Below are 19,990 nucleotides of genomic sequence, written 5' to 3'. Positions count from 1 at the left end.
CCATATAACAGCCTTTGGTCGTGACGAGGTCTCAGACTGTAGGCTATCTCAATTCAGCAGTTTAATTGGCTGCATAGACTGTATTCCATCATAGGTTACTTTATAGGAGAAAATGTAAGCATTTATGTTAAAAATTGTTAACTTCTGTTGAACCAGTCTCTTTTCTGAAACATCTCCAGTAGGCCTACATGAGTAGTCTCCTTCATTGGTCTTATCCAGAAAAATATGGCAGACAGTAGCCTACACTGAGGCCTAGGCTACAATGTGCAAGGTTTTGATAAGAAAGCCGGCAAGTGGTAGGCTGTTGGTAGATGGTCTGCAAGTGTCAAATGTATATTTATGTGGCCTACACAAATGAACTACTGTGGTAGCAATCTGGGTCAAGCATCACACAACTAGGACTGCATGGCAATGGGATGCATTGGACATGTTTCCTTAGATTATCATAGCAGCCAAATGTGATGCACTAACGTGAGAAATGAAATAACCTTCATCTAACAAAGGCATGCAAAAAGATGCATTAGAGTAGTCTCTTTTTCAATTAATTTCCTGGACAGGCTACTTCATAGATTTGTTGTAGACTACTTTGTCGAATGATTTAGTAAGCAACGCATGCAAACATCAACAATTGCAGTAAGATTTTGTACATTTATTTACAGCAAAGGTAAATACATCGTTTCCTGACTGTCAATGCTGTTGAGTGTCAGTTTGTAAAGTTTTAGTCAAAATAGGAATTAACGTTGAATAATGTGATTGAAATCATTGGTCCAGCCAAACCAAAGTTAGCGCCCGTCGCGATGCAAGTGTTGGAAATGAATGAGTTTTGTTAACCAGGCTATAGGCTACATATCTCGCCCCAAATTGATAAAGATAAGAATATAAAAGACAAAAATGCAGTTGTTTCTTAAAGTACAGGAAAGGGTGGGATATGTAGACCACCCTTAAACTGCCATATTGTAAACTGCCATATTTGCGAATCATCTAAAATAGACCATAGGTTGTTGCTAGACCAAACTTTTTCTTAAAGCTTCTTTAGTTGTGTTTCGACATTCTCATTTCTATCAGTGATGCCACCTGCTGCATTAGGAATAAGGGAACTATAATTTTACATTTGGGGCATAGCCTCCGTTGTGAAATCTTATGATTCTGCTCCAGTTCTAGTCTAATTATACTGAGAATGACAACACAGAAAACAAACAGGTACACAATTCATGTCCAATTTCAACGTGGGTTATTTTATTATATATTTTTTCCTGGTTTTAGTTGAAATTGTGGTTTTGTGGTAAACACAAAATACAAAAGGGAAGAAAAGGGAAACAGACAGTCGTTTTCTGATTCTCCATCATCAACTGACCTCTTCTGACACAGGAAGCTCAATCTCTGTGGGAGTTGCTGTGTGTCTACAGTGTGGCACTGACATACTTGCATGGCATCTCAGTGTGGAATGCATGCCTGGTAAGGCTGTCGGTTCAGCTGGCTTGTGTTTCTGAGATCTCCCTCTAACCTGTAGCACCAAGGATGTGGCTGACTCGTACAGAACACAACACAAAACAGAAATCGCCTTAGAAAATATGGCTCTTGTGACACTTGAATGTGACATTCGAAGTTTTACGGTGTGTCATTAATAGCTAACTTACAGATTTGGTTGTACTTCAAAAACAAACCGGAACAGCAGAAAGAAGAAAAAAAAAAAAAAAAAAGTCAAGCCACTCTTGCTTCTCTACTACTTTTTGTTCTCTGGTGCCGACAAACTAAATCCAGTTTTCATAATTACCTATGACCTTCATTTGAATAAAAACAAACAAACAAACAAATAAACAGAAACAATCCTTGGATTTACAGGAATTCTCAGTGGTAGCTGAAAACTCATAATGCCCACCATTGCTCTGAAGGTAGGGCCTGAACAGCAGGAGGGGAGACTCATTTTCACACAGAACTAATTTACAACATGTTTACGTATGTGTGTGTGTGTGTGTGTGTGTGTACTGTATTTGTGTGTGTGTGTACTGTATTTGTGTGTGTGTGTATTTGTGTGTGTGTTGGTCTGATATGTTTAAGTGTGCATCCTCCGTCTTCACAAGCCTATGGTATAAGAGCGCCCAGCGGGGTTGTGGATGGCAGAACATGTTGGCTCGGTGACTGCCCACTCGTACCATACCTTCTTCCCATTATTGCATCTCCAGAATCTCACGCAAACATGATCGCCACCTGCCACTGAAATTGGCTGCTGCAAGGAGACACAGAAGAGTTAAGGCACAGTTAGTAAAATCCAGAGACTGAAGCTTGTATCAGCAGGGTACAATATGTATGTTTGTTGACAGGAATCGGCACTGTAGTGCTAGCTGGTGTGCTAGTGTCAGTAGATTACATATTACAGAACTTACTTTGAGTGGGAAAAGAATGGGGAACCAGGAGAACATTCCTGGGGAATGAGTCTCTGGTCGTATACCTACAATGAGTGAAAGGAAAAGTTAATACATATCTATAGCTATTTAAATCAATCAAAAATAAAGGGATTAAAAGGAAAGACATTTTTTTTAACTTGAGATAACAGATGCTACACCACCACAAAACTACATACTACAAAACAGGTTTTCAACACCACTACATTACATATAATTGTCCATCTCAAACAACCCTGTCCACGTCTACATGCCAGCACAGTGCATGACAACTTGAAACCCTGCAGTAACAGAAGAACATTTGGAAAAATACCATATAGTCTACAAACAGCATGAACTGATGTCAACTGTAAGATCTGGCCTTACTCAGCATGACGTCTTTATATAACGTGGTCTCAAAATAGCCAGCGAACCCATGGAGCACCGAGTTACATCCCACTGCGAAGCGTAGGCACTGGTACCTATTATTGTTCATGTCTGTAGGGAGATCAAGAGAGAACACATAAGTCCAAGCATACAATCATACGTCATGAGGTATATGGCATATGGAGTGTCTGTATAAGATTCGGGTGTAAAGAAAGCACAACAGGTAGCATTTTACATTATGAAGTGTACACTACATAACATCAAACAAGGTTGCATGGGAAGGCTTACATTTATTAGTAAATGATTCCAATGTGAACTATAAAGCCTCGGTTAAGTACTTCTATGTCTTAACTGAACTCCACTTTTTTATAAAAGTTCAATATATATATATATATCTGCAAAGGTAGTTTGTTTGTATGCAAGCAAAACTATGGGCCATGATGTACTTATGCTGCATTCCTTTTGCATTGTCCATGTGGGAAAGTGTGAAATTTCCAAGCTGTCTTGCGTCATTTCAGGTTTGCTAAAAAGGCTAATGTAGCTAACAATAACAAGTCTGCTACTGCCCCTGTTGATATTAAAATTGTAAGTGTGATGAAGCTGGAATGTGAACGTAAGTGTGAATCATCCCGTAGCTTGTTTAGATTAGCCCCTAGAGCTTGAGCTAGAACACGAGCTTGCTCTCGTGTTCTAGGCAAGCGCCCAGCACTACCGAGACATCTGCTGCCCTGGTGGCGTCCATGTTCTTCCCCACAAAGATAAACGGGAACGCTATAAGTGCTACATTAAGTCACATTCGCGTGTAGAGCAACTCGGGCAGGGGAATGTTACAAATGCACTGCAGCATTAAATCTTTTTGGAAAGGTGCAGTATGGGCCTAGGAAGAACCTCTGGCATTGAGGAGTGGAACCAACACACGGGGCTGCTCCACAAATTTATTTTCACTTTTACTGACATTGCAAGATTGTGGCGGAGGTCTGCGCTCTCTGAGAGCCCTTCTGGTTCAATCAGGATTTCATACCTGTAGTCGGGTGTGTGAACGTAAAGCACGGCTGGGGGTCAGCCAGCTGGTGGAAGTTGTGCAGTCTGACGACGTAGGGCGTCTCAAAGTGGCACTCTGGGTCCTTGTCCCGCTCCCGTGAGCCCCTCACTTCATTATATAACTTCGATGAGGACAGAGGAGCCAGGAAGGAGGTGTACGAGCTTGGAATACTCACCCCATCATCTGAGAGAGGACAGCAACAACACGGAGGGGAAGAACATACAGACAATCAACACAAAGGACCAAATACTGACCCATTGTGCTTCCTAACCTTGTACGACTTCACCATACCACTTGACGGAAATGGGTCATGTGCATTCTCACAGAGAGAACAGTTGTGTTCCTGTGTCTGTCCAGCCACCATTCCGTTACCTTTGAGAAAGTGCTGTGCTCCATCAAGGCACTCAGGGGACAGTTCGTTGTCCCCGAAGGATCCAAGCAGCTCGCTGACGATGATGTCCGCTTTCTCCGGAGCTGCCCACTCCCGCATGTCACACGACACAACGGTCACCTGGTCGCCCCACTCCTCAAAGCGCCAGTTCTCCAGCCTGCAATGATAACCCCGCTCAATATCACATCCTAAGCACCAGTTCTCCAGCCTGCAATGATAACCCCGCTCAATATCACATCCTAAGATCTCAAGCCTCTTTTTCTCTTTTAGCATTGTTTGGTAACATAGGATGTATGATTCCCTGCAGTTTGCCCCTTGTACTTTGTTTACATATTTTTCAAGCCAGTACTAGTGACTGAAGCCCCTTTCACATACAAAATCCATCAAATAAAAACATGGAATAGATATGAAATTTTCATACATGGTTGTGTAGGGGAGGATATTTTTTAATTTTGAACTTACGTGACGACAGCATTGGGGTTTTTCTCCACGGCATACACACGCAGCTTCCTGTCGGCCTGCTTGGCTGCGCGTAACGAGGCGTTTACTAAAGGTCCACGGCCCGCCCCAAGCACCATCAGCACCCTACAGGGGACCACACGCACAAGTAGGAATCTCTCAGTCCATCATTCCGCGGAGAAAAGAACAGTGTGTATAGTGAAGTAATAGAGTGCTTATGGAAAAAGACACCACTTACTGGACATTAGTATCCTTCTGGTCTTCTGGTACTCTGTCTAACAAGCACTTATACACTGCCTGCACAAAGGAAGCACAGGGGAATACTGAATGACTAGGCACATCTTTGAACACTGACAATGACGTTAAAGAGAAAAACAGGGGAAGGAAAACCAGTTGATCAGAGCAGGTTTAAACTCACCTGTTGGTATTGTGAGTATTTAATGGGATCTTTCTCGAACACCTCGTACGTCTGTGCCTCCAAGTTGTCCATTAGAGGCTATTTGACATATAAAATAGATCATTAGAATAAAAAAAATCATAATAATACCAATGCTCATTCTCATATCAGACAAAATGCTAACACACGTTTTTTTTTCTGTTCTGTTTCAATCTCAATCACACACACACACCTGTAGTGGGGACTGCAGGTAATCTTCATATCCCTTAGCATACATATCGTAAGCGTTGGGTCCCGGGCGGTTCTGGTTGAGGTACTCCAGGTACTGCAAATATGAGCGGAAGTCTTTCTCGCTGTGCCGACTTGTCCCATTGAAGATGAACTGAGCCTCCAGCTGAAATAGAAAAAAAACAAAGTATTCTAACAGATTCCTGATTATTTAATAATACTTAAAGGAGAAATCCGGCGAGTTTTCACAGATCTCAGTTTCTCAAGGTCACCGAGTAATGTCTGTGAGCTCCCATTTACATGCCCACAGAGTGTAACACTGTAGTTGCCTGGCTGCATTAGCTGCTGGCTGTAGCAACTCAAGCTAGATAAAAGATAAAAGATAAAACCGATTGACAATACTCGGTGACCTCTAGAAGCAGAGATCTATGTGATAACTCGCTGGATTTCTCCTTTAAGACATGTAGAGACTACTGTGCTACTGTGACCCCTGACATACCCTGAAGAGTCGGCAGATGATTCGCTGGTGAGCCTTTGAGAGGACAGGAAACCCTTTTTTGTTGGTCAGGAAGATGCTGGTTGGTAGAATGGCTGCTTTGATTGGTTCACCAAGCCACTTGTCAACAACCGTATCAGAGGGCACGTCAGCACCAATCTCAATAGCTTCAACAAGAATAGAGGAGATGTTCATAGAGATGATCATTCTGGTTTCAGCTTTTCCCATCAAATTTTCATACTTAATTCTGTCATAAATCTGTACCCCCCCCATTCTCAACATTACAGTGTATGCAATTCAGTACATGTTCTTTCTGTGTAATGTTAACCTTACCTAAGCAGATCCGCTTGTTATAGTCACAGAGTGTTCTGAAGGAATGCCACCTAAGACACACGAATGAAGACATGTCATAACCCTCTGGACATAACCCATCACTTGCACCTGCATTCATGAAAGTGCACCTTAGGGTGGACCAAGGGACTCCAAAATTCCATTTTCATGCTTACCCCTTTGAATTGCTTTATTTGTCTTTGTACTTCAAAGGTCTTTTCAGAGTGTAAGTAATGTGACAGAAAGGACTGAGTAAAGCCTAATTCAGATAGGAGGCAACTAGCCACGAGAGACAATGGAATGCTAATAAAATGAAGCCATTTCAGGTGAAATAATTTTGCAATGCAAGACATTGTGCTAATCTCAACTTCTGAATGAGACAACATGCAAGAGACAAGCGAGAAACAACAAGCAAAAGGCAACATGTCGTGCGAACATCCAGCTGTCTGACCGCCGATGAAGAGGTCTGCATTGTGACTGCATCATTAAGATATCACTCTTACCAGCCCCAGGTTTTCTCGTCATTGCTGCCATCATCCATGTTTTTGGATGGCTCATTCTCGATGAGGTCATCACGGACATCCTCTGTATCCATCAGAGGCACTCGTATCCAAAACTGGGAGGACAAGGTCACCAAGAGGTCACTCAGTCATATACATAGATCAATACAGTAAATCGTCTACAGCGTCAAGACTGATTTGCCCATGGCCTAATCAGCATGAGTGGGGGTAGTTGTGGTAAATAGATAGAGGGAGGGAGGGGGAGCTCATGTGCTTGAGGCATTACCATGGAGGAGTGGTGTCCTGTATGGAGGTGGTTGAGTAGCACACGCGCCAGGTTGGCACAGTGAGGCGTTCTCATAGGAATCATGAAGGCTGGTAGGCCCAGATAAGCACAGAAATTCAGCTCCTGAACCATAGCCTGGAGGACACAATTAACAGCAAGAGGCCATGACCAGTCTGTACATACTATAGAACACTTAAACTGAACTAACCAATGGTCAGTTCCTACATCACTTAATTTTAAATGAACGTCAAAACTGAAATTAATATCCATGTACTCCGTTTCTTCACCTTTGTGAAATACAAAGAAAACAGCCACTCTGGCAGGCATGGCTGTTTGAAATGGTTTTCAAAAAGAAATCTTAACTTACTGCTTCAGAGTTCCTGCGCACGGTCGCCAGCTCTGAGTCTACCTCTATCCATGGAGATAACTTTCCAACTATTAGTGTGTTCCAGTCTAGGTGAAAGAGATGAACAGCATAGGTTATAGAAGATATTAGGTTTCATACCTAATTCTAAACAAGACATATGTATTTTTTCAAAGCCTCTGTGAACTTAATAGTTGCAGCCCAGAGAGAACAGTACCCCTGGGGGGTGGTTGTGATCATGTGAACCCTTGATCTGAACCAACAATTCATTGCAGCAATAAAATGAGCCATTCATAATCAAGATGACTCTATAATTACAAATGCTAGTCTAAACATTTTAACATTGGCCTTGAAACCACATTGTTTTAGTTGCAAAGAGGTTCTCCCAGGCAGAGACCGCCACAGAACAGCTCACCTCTTGCACACAGCAGCAGGTCTGAGCGGGTTTGAGCCCCTGCTCGGGACTTGGCAGGTTCCAGTTCATATTCCCTTTTGAACCTTGGATGGAACAGGGGCATGCAGAGGAAGTCAAATCTGAAAGAAAATGATATGACTTATTAACAGAGGAATGTTCGTAAAACAGCAGCACAGAGACTGAGAAAGTGATGTACGTATGGTCGCTTCCCTGTCAATAAATTAAGTTAACCAGTTTATGTCTGGCTGATGATAAGTTTATAACAGTCACTTTAGGTCCAACAGTATATTGCCATCATCAAGCATGAGTATGAGGGGTTATTAACGTCGTTGATGCAAACAGTCTTGAAATAACTCTGAAACTAAACATACTAGCACTAACATAATAACTCTGATTATAGTCAACTGTGCACCTATATTAACATTAGGCCATTGGAAATTATGCCAAGTGACAGCTAACAGTAGTTCCATTGGATCAGGATGAATGAGCTAACGTTGGCAACATGATAACCTGACGCTGTAACGTTAACGTTATCTTTCTTTTGTCCGGTCAGATGTAAGGTTATACACTTTGCTATTGACCCTCGGTAATACGTTCATTTCTACTGCGGAACGTGGTAATGCACTCAACTAGTAATTCGTTAGCCAGTTAGCTAACTAACGTTACTATCAGTGAATTCATTCAACACGTGCTAGTAACCGGCATAGTTAGCAAGCTAGTTTATAGCTAGCTTTTCGAAATACTAGCGGGGTTGCTAGCCGTGGTATACTAGCTTCAGACATCACGTGTAGACATCATGCGAGCGGCAATTTTAATGGATTTACGCTCCCTATTTCAGCTATTTCAACACTAGCAATGTGTTATTTATAATGCACGTGATTGCTTACCCAAGTTTTGCCACAGCAGCTACGGTATCCGTTACTTCAGGTATACAATCCAAATCTCTCCCGCAGGAGACCTTGCTCATTGCACTGCCAGACGCCATGGTTATGAGAATGAGCGAGTGGAGATGGTAAAGACGTCTGGGACTATAGCAAACGTGAGGCCATTTTGGTTCTAATCAAAGTGAAGGTGAGTGAGCCTTCTCCTGACCCGTAGAGCCAAGATGACCGAAGTACGCCAGCAGTTTCTGTGACAAACTCCTGCGAGATGAAACAAGTTTGAAGGTTTATTCTGACGTTGTTACTTAATTTTGATAGCCTTCCCAAAAATATCCAGTTTTCAAAATATCCTCCCTGGAGATTTCCAACACATTAGCTAATTCAAATCTAAAGCACCCCAACAGCAAAATATGTATTGATTCCAATTAGCCTGATAATATGGAAAAAATATGGTGGTCCTGTATTCACTACAAAATTGTTGCTACATACTTATTTTAAACCTATACAATAGTTATTATAGCCTATTAATAATGGCAAGAATAATTGATTTAGTAATTTGTTGTAGACTAACATGCTAGCAGCATTATTTTCAGACATAAAATAGACTACACTTTTTTTACAGTCTTTTCCAGAAAAGCATAGAAAATGCATGTCAGCTTTTGCAGTGTTTGAAGAGTCGCTTCATTGTTTGGCGTTATTACATACAAGCAGGATATTAAATATCACTGTGTTAGGTTAAAAGCCCTATCCCATGTAATTTAAACTTCTTAAAACCTTCTGATTTGGATTTGTGTCTGCGCGCGCGCACCAATGCACAGTCATACACGCAGCAGGTGAATGTTTTTTTGCAGGGAGGGGGGTGAACCCTTTAAATAGATCTCTTTGTCTTAATTCTGCTTAGAGTTTTCTTATGGTAGAAGGGTGTAGGCCTACATTTGTGGAAGAAATGGCTCTGCAAGATGTGTGTGGATTTTATGACTCTGCTCTTTACCGACTATACAGCTCTTCTGAAGATTCACACAATTCCACTTGGAGAGAACCAAGAGCAAAGCACAGTGGTGTTCCTCTAAGTTTCTCCATTCCTCATTCACAAAACACCATCTGGGCAAACCATACGGATGCTTTCTTCTCTCTGAGATCTCATCCATCCACTACATCAGTAAAACGTCCATTCCATCTGTCTCACGGCACCACCACTTTGGCCTTTGCTTTCCAGGGCGGCGTGATCGCAGCGGCCGACTCTCGCGCCAGTGCTGGTGGCCTGGTCGCTTGCCCTGAAGTTGCGAAGATCACTCCTATCCATTCCCACCTGGTGGTCACCTCCTCGGGCAGTGGGGCTGATTGCATGCTATGGGAGCGCATCCTCGCCCGCGAGATCCGTCTGTACCAGCTCCGCCACGGGCGCAGGCTATCCATTGTCAGCGCCGCCAAGCTCCTCTCCTTGATGCTGCATCCGTTTAAAGGAACTGATGTGTGTGTGGCCTTGACTCTGTGTGGATGGGATAGAGAGGAGCAAGGCAAGGAGAGAGAAGCACAGCGGGCCGTGGAATCCAAAGTCTCCATGGCTGTGAAAAGCAACAAGGACCTCAGTGATGGTGAAAAGCCTGTTAGCTTTTGTATTTCAGCTGCATCACCAGTGGGTGCCCTCAGCCGCACTGAGTCTGAGATTCAAAGAAAATGGAAAGACCCAGAAGGTCGGGTGGAACCTTTCATGTCGGCGCAATATGATCAAAGGACGAAAACACAGACAGCCTCAGATCAGAGCCTCATCAGCTCCCAAAACACCACCATCACACAGCAATCTGGTCCCAGACTCTGCTATGTGTGCAGTGATGGCACTTTCCTGAAGGGGGAGCTCTTCTCTGTGGGCTCAGGCTCCCCGTATGCCTACTCAGTGCTGGATGGTGCTGTGAGGTGGGAGATGTGCACGGAGGAGGCTGTGTCTGTGGCCAGGGAGGCTGTGTACAGGGCCACTCACAGGGACGCGTACTCTGGGAACAACGTGGACATCTTTCACATCACCGCCCGTGGTTGGAGGCGCAGGGAGAGAGAGAACCTGAGAGAGGAGTACTATAGAGAGGGACAGAGAAGACGAGAATGCACAAAAGTGAGAGAGATAGAGAGAAAAAAACAGAGAAGAAAATGTGTGACCAGAACAGAGGATGCAGAAGAAAAACTCTGATTAGAAAGAAATGAGGATGAGCCAAATGATGTAGGGTTTCATGTGAGACAACTAGAAGTTTTAGTCTGTGTCGAAAAGTGTCAGGGTAAACAATAAGTACAGTAATTGTGCAAGTAGGTGGTCACATTTCATTATTTCATCTCTATCTGTATCTATAGCAAACAAAAAAAGAGCTATGTCAGAATAGGCTCAGTTTGGTTCCTTCAAACAGCTTATTCCCATCAGATGTAAAACTGGCATGACTAATATCATTTTTTTCTAATTTCATTATGCCTCTTTTTTTTTATACTAAAATTGCCATTGCACTTTTATGAAATGCAGTCCTGAAGAACTACTAAATCATGTCAGGCAAAGAATATAAATTGTGTGACTATGGAACAACTTGATGTTTTGGTAAGTGCAAACTACAGGTATTGCCATGATTATTTGTAGGCTACATTTTTGTCCTACAGTTTGCACTTAGCTGCATGTTTGTAGACAGTTTTTCAAGGCAACCGAAATAATATAGGATAGGCCTACTTAACTTTGTATAGGCGTAGTGGAATAATTGGTGAAATCATGACATGAATAGCGTTTTCTTCTCTAAGTAAGCATATTGTAAAGCATATTGCATATGCACAGAGCATGGAACAACCACATAGCATTCAAAGTTGGAAGGCTTGACAGTTCATACAGCCAGCTTCTGTGGCTGTCTCAAAGTGGTTTGATTAATTTTGCTAGTGGGTCAGTAGTTAAATTAATATTAGGCCTAGGCCTATTTCCTGCATTTTTAACGTCATAAAGTAAACTTAAAGTAACTTATTACCCGAAGCTTAGCTTGATGGTAGATGATAGACTCTATATTGACTCCAAGCTCTTGACTTTCATTTTGTCATAATTGGGATTGGGACGGGTCATAATTTGTAGCACGTACTCCTTTGTGCGTAGCCTTCTGCGTAGTTATAACTCATAAAAAGGCCAAGTAATCTGCTATTGTGGGTGAGCGTCCTTGGCAACCCCACCAGTCCACTGCTCATCCCATCCCATCTGTTAGGACTCAGGGTTGCCAATGGTCTTGTCCATTTCTCTGTCATCAGTCTGCAATAATTGTCTAACTTATCCATTGCTCCTTTGGTCTATCCCTTTGCACAGCCTGATTGGCCATGTTGTCCTGCCTATTTTCCTGACTCACCTCCATCATCTGACTAGAAAAAAAAAATCCTTGTGCACCACTGTGACTCTTTGCCCATGGTCACTGACAAATAAATCAATTTAGAAATATGCCAATGAACTGTTCAAATGCTGAGACGCTAATTCTTAAAGTTTGGGGTGCTTCTCGTAGAGCAATAATGTAGTATAGGCCTACACATAATGTAATGTGTTCAGGCAGAAAAAAGGCACTTCCTGAATCCTCTCTCTGTAAGTTGTACACAAACATGAGTATGAATCTGATACATTTTTACATCTTATTCAGCAGCGTAGAGAGGGTGTATCAGATGAATAATTGGTTGTGGTACACATGTGTGAATTAATTACTGAATCAGGACCATGCAAGTGTGGCATGATGTAATGAATGACTACTACATAGATATCTACAGTATTGTTCTCCAGGGTTTTACAGTATAACAAACAACACATGAACAAGTGGATCAGAGAAAAAAAAGGCATCCCTAAAAAGTTATACTAAGTTACTTAAGTGCTGTGTGAGTGTGTGTGTGATGAACCCTACTTTGCAGAGGAGCTGAATACCTTATACACAAGGTTTAACAGGACGGATTCTGTGGACTGGAACCTTACCACCAACTGCATCTCTGCACCAGTCAGTATGGAGGAGCGGAAGGTCTCCATCCTTTCGGGCTGCATCTGAGGACAGTTGCTTTGTTGCCAGGGTATGGAAGGAGACAACTATCATTCCTGTTCCCAAGAAGCCCCATGCCAAAGCCACAAATGATTTCAGGCCTGTGGCACACTCAGATCCTTTGTAAATGCATGAGAAGGAGGTCGCTAGGGACCTTACCACTATGGTGGGAGAAAGCAAAACAAAGATTTGAGGATGCCAGCCTATGTTTTCTGGACACAATGACTACCATGGCTCCAAATTTGTATGATTGTTATTCATGGATGTTTCATCTGCTTTTAAAACAGGAAATAGGTCATGAACATACTTCTGCCTCACCTCAACACAAGAAGTCAACACAACACTGTGGTTAGACACAACTGGCATTGGATTGGCAAGGGTTTGGATGACTCTAAGGGCCCAGCACTGACAGGGCCCCCCAGAGAACACATATTGTCATCAAGTATAGGCTAAATAATGTAGTCAAAATTGTAACTTTGTGTTTGTGTAAACAAATAAATAAGCAAATTGTGTCGTAAACTAAACAAATGCATGGTTCAGTGTTGCTAAATTAATTAGTCCTCACATTCAATATTGCATCCTAGTACAACTTCCTGACAAAGAAAAGCAAGGAAAATATAGCAAAAATAATAAGCATGCAACCAAAATCACTGGTACCTCCCAGACCCAACTCTCAGACCTTTACACTAGAAAGAAAAGCAGATCATTAAGGATCCTTCACATCCCCTCTGATAGTCATTTTAGCTGATCCATCAGGCAGACAGTTCATAGCACCTCTGGCCAGAAAGATAACATAAAAAATCTTTCATTCTCATATATGCATGATAAACACCTACACCTAATACTGCGGCTAAGCACAAATTATTCAGTTTTTTTATGGATGCTTTTTTTAATCCTTCTAAACCAAGAACATTTTATGTGATAAAATGTTGCCATAGCATTGGCCCATGAACTTGATTTGTGATGTGATGAGGTGAATGTAAGCATGCTAAACCCCTTCAGTGTCCACCCAGTTCCAACATGCTGTCATCGTGGCTGTGGACTTGAGGGCAATGGCGGGCTCGTACATCGCTTTGCAGACAGCGAAGAAGGTGATTGAGATCAGTCCCTACCTGCTGGGCACCATGGCGGGCGGCACGGCCGACTGCAGCTTCTGGGACCGTCTGCTGCTAGCCCGGCAGTGCTGCATCTACGAGCTACGCAACGAGGAGCACATCTCTGTGGCTGCCGCGCCCAAGCTGCTGGCTAACATGGTGTACCAGTACAAGGGCATGGGCCTCAACAAGGGCACCATGGTATGTGGCTGGGACAAGAGAGGGCCAGGTTAACATACCTCTTCATTCCAGTCGTGATACAGCCAGTTAATACTGCAGTCTGCTATTTGGAGATTCCAGCTATTTTCTTTAACTTCTTTACTTGCTCTTTGATCAGTGACAAACAAATCCACTGAGACTATATTGAAATACATTGCATGTTATTGATGAGCCAATGCTCACACATCAAGACAAGAAGTGCTAACTGATTGGAGTGTGATATGTCTGCCAACTTATTTGCACCATTCTCTGCCTTATGTATTAAGTTATTGCAGAGAATGGGGATGCTAAGTATAGGATTTACTTGAAAAGACAAGATGTAAAAATCTCTGCAGTGGAACACAAAAAGGAAAATAACCAAATTGAAAAATAATTTACTACCCTTGACTCCTGGTTTGGGGAAAGGGTATTGTAATAAGATCCTCCTGTCTGTGTGGGTCTGCTCACAGAACTTTAAAAGTACTAATCCAATATACTTTGAAATTTTATACAAGGCAGACGGTCACCATATCTCTGCCCCCCTTCAAGGTCATCCGGATCTGTCTCTGAATGCAGACAGCGAAATTTTGTTTCACTTTGGTTAATACTGTGTGACGGGGCCAAGGATATGCAATCGCCCCACTTCCTTTGTTTTCTGCCTGAAAAAGGAACAGATAAAAAATAGTCACTGCCCTTTAAGGCAGTGGAAGCAACATGAATAATCTTCTCTCAAAATCTGTCACACAAGTCTCTCTGCATTATTAGGTGAAATCCAGCGTTTGATTTAGGTGATTAATGGGTAGACATGCTGCTGTGTTAAACAGGATTGGGCGCTTCAAGAAATAAAACTTGGACTTTTATGGCCTGTGCAGACTGTTGTTTTAGTGCTGGTGGTTCAGCTGTCTGGCATATAGTGTTGCGTTTGGACTGCTGAAATGTCAAAGTACTTAACTGGTAAGAAATAAAGCTCAGCACTTTGTATTAAATAGAATATTAGTGCAGACTGTCATTGTCTAAAATTGTCAGGAGACGGTAGATTTTGGTCTTGTAGATAGTAGATTGTACTTTTCTTTTTCTACTTTTAGGTGACGGTACTAGTACAGTAATTTCCTGGCAAATGTGTGTATATGTTCTTCAGTTTTGATTTGTGTGGGACATTTCCTGGGGCATGTTTAGCAACCATGTAGGCCTACACAGACAGAGCACTACACACAAGCTCCTTCAGGAAAGTTGTTTTGATTAACTTGTGTGAAGGACTTTGGACTCCATCTGTCATGTAATGTGGAGGAGCTGGAGGAGAGCGTTTTTTTTTTTTTTAGCACTGGGGGATTATTAGCCATGCATCATTTCAGCTTTCTCCCAATTAGTGTCCGACAAATTGACTGCAGAGAAATTGAGTTCTTTAATTAGTCATTAGAAAATGTCCCCCTGATTGAAAATTCATATTGTTGTGTGATGGGAGAGGGGAAGAGAGAGGGATACAAGAGGATCAGTCCTCACTGCAAGTGTGTGTGTGTGTGTGTGTGTGTGTGTGTGTGTGTGTGTGTGTGTGTGTGTGAGAGAGAAAGAGAGAGAGAGATTTTGGAATCAATTTGCCAATGACAAATGGATATAGTCAATTGACTTGTGGTATGAAATGTAATTTTTGGCTAGATGCTGTCTGAGGCGAGGTCACTGCGGGTAGTGTCTCAGAACTCTGGTGCTGTGGTGCATAAACAAAATGGTAGGCCTGTGTCTATCTGGAATGACAAGAGCAGCAGTCAGTCAGGTAAATGATCCCCACCCCCACATCTTAATCTCCAAAGATATGTATATGAGTTGTTCATGTGAAAAAATGAATTCACAGGCATTTAAGTGTCCTGAGGCATGGCTCATTGGTCAAGCAAAGCTGAATTTATGAAGTGGACAAATTTGATCTTTCATATCTCCTGTGTGGTTGACTGGTCCCACCTGTTGTACATAAGATGTCCTTTTAAAACTGTTGAGGACATTCCAGAGTCGTCACAATCCCTTGTGTTTTTAATAATATCATGGACATATTTGTAGACCTTTGAAAAAGCTTACAAAACATCTTCTTTGATTGTCAGTTACATCAGATTCATCATGTTATGAATTTGTTGTTGTTCCAAAGCATTCATAACTGCATATTCTACACTTACATTAACATGTATATTCATGATTTCATCCAAAGTGAATTAGTCATAGTCTTAAGTCCAGAAACACTCTCTCAATAGTATGTACTTTATTCCTAACTACAAACCCATGACCTTGGTGATGTTGGTACCTTTTTGACTGTATGTTTACTTTTGTGCTGCATTCATTTGTCTTAGTTTGAAATAGTGTCACTGCAAAGGGGAGTTCATTTAGTGTGTACCTCACCAATAACTAAGTAACTATAAGAATAACAGACAGTGTTCTGACATAAGTATGTATATTGAAAATTAATTAGAACTCATTAATTTATAACAGCAGTGTCAGAAGGAAATTATAGCCAGTAAAGAAACACTGTAGTGAGTGGCATTTCAATGGAGTTGCAGTGAAATCACTCATACAGGATTTTCAGTACTGAAGCAAATTCATTTAACCAGAGGGGAAAGGAAAACAAATGAGTCATGGTTGCAGCTGTAGTCCTGGCCACTAAGGGGAGGTGTTTCCACATGCTCCACACATGTAGGGGATGTGAGGCCCCCACTTGGAGAAATTGCCCAGACAAAGTGCTGTAACTGGCAGTACATCACAGACGACGTGTTTAAATGGGTCCAGCACAGTGCCACCGTAATGGGAAATCAATACGGCTGTGACTGCGGGCTGGGAAAGCCCAGTGGCATGATGGACGGAGGCTCTTGGCCAGGACAATCGGGTCGCATGCATAATGTGAGCCCCCGGGGGATCAATGGGGTTTATACGGAGCGTGCCACAAGTTTTAAAGTTTTTTCACGAAAAGCCCCCCCCCCCCAAAAAATGTACGCCACTGTCCAGACACCAAGAGTGACGCAGTAAATCTGGCAATCAATTCCGAAAGTAATGATTCAGAGGAATGAGAGGTAGGGGAGAGAGAGTCTGCAACAATGCCGGTGATTAAATGGAGAGGTGACTGTCATGTAAATTAAATCAATCTCGATTAAGAGAAAGCTCGTTACCCCGTTTCACTGATGTCAGGCACACACATCTTTTTCTTTTCTCTTTTATTTTTTCCCCCCAGAGTGATTAAGTGTCCAAGTGCCATAAGGAATAGATTTAATGGCATACAGTTGAGAGCCTGACAAATATGCCTGTAATAACATTTAATGCCGTGGCATATCTGCTAAAGAGCTTAGTCGTACCAGGCGTCACCTCCCCTTTCGTCACACCTGTAACGGAGGAGCTGCGGAGTCAGGGACCGCCCGTCCGTCACTCTCGACCGTGATATGATGGGCCGTGGACCGCCCACAAGAATACCGCCGTTAAGGGGATTCAGTAAAGCCGAGCGAGCATCCATCTCAGCACACTGGATTGAGTAGTGATTTCATGTTTCTGGCTTTTTATGTGTGGCTGAGTTATTAGGGTGCTTTTTTCTTTTTTCTTTTCTTTTTTTTTTTGGGACTCCGCGCTGCCTTCCAGTCGAAGCAGTGGTGTGTGACTGTCAGCTGAGCGCTCAGTGTCTCCTCGTGCTGTTTATAGTCCATGTGCTTCCTAAGCATGTCAGTCAGAACTCAGGAGTTTTTTCTTTTTCTTTTCTTTTTTTCCTAAAGGCCCTCTGAAAAGAATCCAGCCCTAACGGCTTGTCACTGGGGGGCTAACCAAGCGGAAGGAGTCGCCCACGTGTGACCCCCAGGCTGAGCACCCCTTCTCCCTCCTCGTATCCCATGGGCCTCTCCCACTGTACAATGCTTGCGAATTTTATATTGACTTCTTACACACCCATACGAATCTCCCCTTAATATCCTTCATTATATCATTTGACAAAATCCACTCACTTTGTGTACCACAATGTGAGGCTTTCATTTTGAGACAGTTCCAACTGCATTGTGGAGGTACCAGATGTTTCCTCCTGCTCAAGTGCCCTTCCTCGTCTCCCCTGACAGGAGAGGTGGCTTGTGAGTGTGCTTGTGAGCAGTCACTGCTATTATGTTTTTTTCCCCCCTCCCCTCGTCCCTTTTAACCTATTTTCAGCCCTCAGACGTTCAGAATGGCAAATTGCCCCCATGTTGCTGGAGAGCCCTAGTGATTATCAGGCAGAGGTAACGGAGCGTGTGGAACGTTCAATTTACCAGGTGAAAGCTATTGTGAGTTTTCCCCAACTGTTTTTTTGAAGGGCTGTTTCGCCGGTAGATGGTCCTTTTAAATCGTCCGCAAGCTCAACTGACTGAAATCCTACATCTTCTCTGGAGTTTGTTTCTGCAGACATGAACTTAAGTAAAACTGAGGACTTGTGTGTGCATAAGAGAGAGAGAAATAGAGAAAGAGAGAGGGAGAGAGATGGAAAGTGAGAGCAAGGTGTCTGGAGATCTCGGCCTTCTCACAGGTTTGTATGGCTGCGTGCTGGAGACTGTCTGTCTGACAGAGCTGATCTCATTAATTTACCATCTGCACACTGGCCCTGCTTGAGCACAGATGGGAGCGAGTCACCATAACTACTCTCCTTGTATTCTGTGTGTGTGTGTGTGTGTGCATGTGTGTGTCATTCTCCAGACCAGAACATGCTGTTTCTCCAGTCCTATTAGTAACGTGGCTATATACGTTTGCCTGATGGCTTGTGACGGTGGTGCCGAGGCCGGGCATTTTGTAATTCCACACCGTCAACACTCTCCGTCTCCCCCTCTCGCTCTCCCGCTCTGCCTCAATTCTAATCTCTGTCTTTTATCATTTGAGGTGCGGGGTTAGGTCCTCAGGTATGGATCAATAATTAATTTGGGTGTTTTTTTTTGGAGAGATCAATAGCACCTTGGGCGATGCCTTGGAGCAGGCCTGGAGCTGGGCCTCTCTCTTTCTCTCTCTGTCTCTCTGTCTGTCTCTCTCTCTCTCTCTCTCAAGTGCGTTCTCACTCTCTCTCTCCCTCGCTTGCACACTCGCTCACCGCTGCCTCGTCAGCAGCTTCCATGTGGGGCCTGTTGTTTAATCAGGGCATGGGGAGACGGCTGGAGCCTGAACAGCTGGGGGGACATGGGCTGAGGCCTGCTGGAGCTGTACTGGGCTGCCTTCAGATGCTGGGGAGTGCTGGGATGGATTAATTGTGGGCTAATGATAATGCTACTAGTAATGCTAATATTAGTGTTAATAATAGTAGCAATAATAATAATAATAATAATAATAATAATTTCTCCCCAAGGATGAGGGTGTTGCTGAGGTTTGACCTTTAAATATTATTGCGTGTGTGTGTGTGTAAATGTTTAATGACTGCAATTGATTTGGTTTCTGGAGCATGAATTATGCACCCTGTTCTTTTAACTGTTTTTGTTGTGATATGAAGGTGTAATCTTTGCCCCTGAACTCCACACCTCTCCTGACTGTGTGTTTATTTTTGTGTGTGTGTGTGTGTGTGTGTGTGTGTGTGTGTGTGTGTGTGTGTGTGTGTGTGTGTGTGTGTGTGTGTGTGTGTGTGTGTCTGTGTCTCCAGGGCTCTACTATTTGGACTCCGAGGGCAACCGCGCGTGTGGCGACCTGTGGGCTCGGGCTCCTTTTACGCCTAGGGGGTGGTGGACAGTGGCCTGCGGCACAACCTGACCATCGAGCAGGCCTGCAACCTCCGCCGCCGGGCAATCTACCAGGCCACCTACCGTGAGGCCTACAGCGGCGGGTAAGCGGGTAATCTGTACCACGTCCACAGCAGTGGATGGGAGATTGTGTTCCAGGAGGACGTCCTGCGTCTCCACCAACAGTACCAGGGACAAACCGCATAAGGGGGTAGGACAGGTAGGGACAGGGAGGGGTTGGGGGTAAGGTGTTGGGACTTGAGCCTGAATGGACAAGGAGTTGTGCAAATGGATTGTTAAAAAGGGTGACTACTGTATTTAGAATGGGCTTGAGTTATGTAGGAAGGAGATGGGAGGTAATCTCTTTGTTGTCACATTAGCGCAAAAAAAAAAACAAAACAAAAAAAACAGACTCCCTTCCTTACCCTCCAGTGCATCCTGTCACGGGCA

The 19,990-nt window shown here is 43.2% G+C and overlaps 3 protein-coding genes across 3 annotated transcripts; 2 read left to right on the top strand and 1 right to left on the bottom strand.

The window, feature by feature from the left end:
- Positions 1 to 1,214: 1,214 nt before the first annotated feature.
- Positions 1,215 to 8,748, bottom strand: prmt5 (protein arginine methyltransferase 5). Its single transcript, XM_048254718.1, has 16 exons — positions 8,564 to 8,748; positions 7,677 to 7,795; positions 7,265 to 7,350; positions 6,898 to 7,032; positions 6,615 to 6,727; positions 6,115 to 6,164; positions 5,785 to 5,948; positions 5,290 to 5,451; positions 5,079 to 5,156; positions 4,899 to 4,957; positions 4,664 to 4,786; positions 4,183 to 4,358; positions 3,790 to 3,993; positions 2,769 to 2,879; positions 2,385 to 2,449; positions 1,215 to 2,227 (listed from the first exon to the last, which is right to left on the bottom strand). Exons 1-16 carry the CDS (start codon positions 8,659 to 8,661, stop codon positions 2,075 to 2,077), a joined length of 1,896 nt encoding a protein of 631 aa, XP_048110675.1. The 5' UTR covers positions 8,662 to 8,748; the 3' UTR covers positions 1,215 to 2,074.
- Positions 8,676 to 19,747, top strand: psmb5 (proteasome 20S subunit beta 5). The gene is given in 4 exon segments (XM_048254985.1): positions 8,676 to 8,747; positions 13,590 to 13,899; positions 19,465 to 19,503; positions 19,506 to 19,747. Coding segments are annotated over 3 exon segments (552 nt in total). The 5' UTR covers positions 8,676 to 8,747; positions 13,590 to 13,628.
- Positions 9,504 to 10,739, top strand: psmb11a (proteasome 20S subunit beta 11a). Its single transcript, XM_048255079.1, has 2 exons — positions 9,504 to 10,251; positions 10,315 to 10,739. The coding sequence occupies exons 1-2, from the start codon at positions 9,504 to 9,506 to the stop codon at positions 10,737 to 10,739; spliced, it is 1,173 nt and encodes a 390-aa protein (XP_048111036.1).
- Positions 19,748 to 19,990: the final 243 nt, after the last annotated feature.

The sequence above is a fragment of the Alosa alosa genome, chromosome 1 (genome assembly GCF_017589495.1).
Source record: "Alosa alosa isolate M-15738 ecotype Scorff River chromosome 1, AALO_Geno_1.1, whole genome shotgun sequence".
In the NCBI taxonomy this organism is placed as follows: domain Eukaryota; kingdom Metazoa; phylum Chordata; class Actinopteri; order Clupeiformes; family Clupeidae; genus Alosa; species Alosa alosa.
This window is presented reverse-complemented; position numbering and strand designations above follow the sequence as displayed.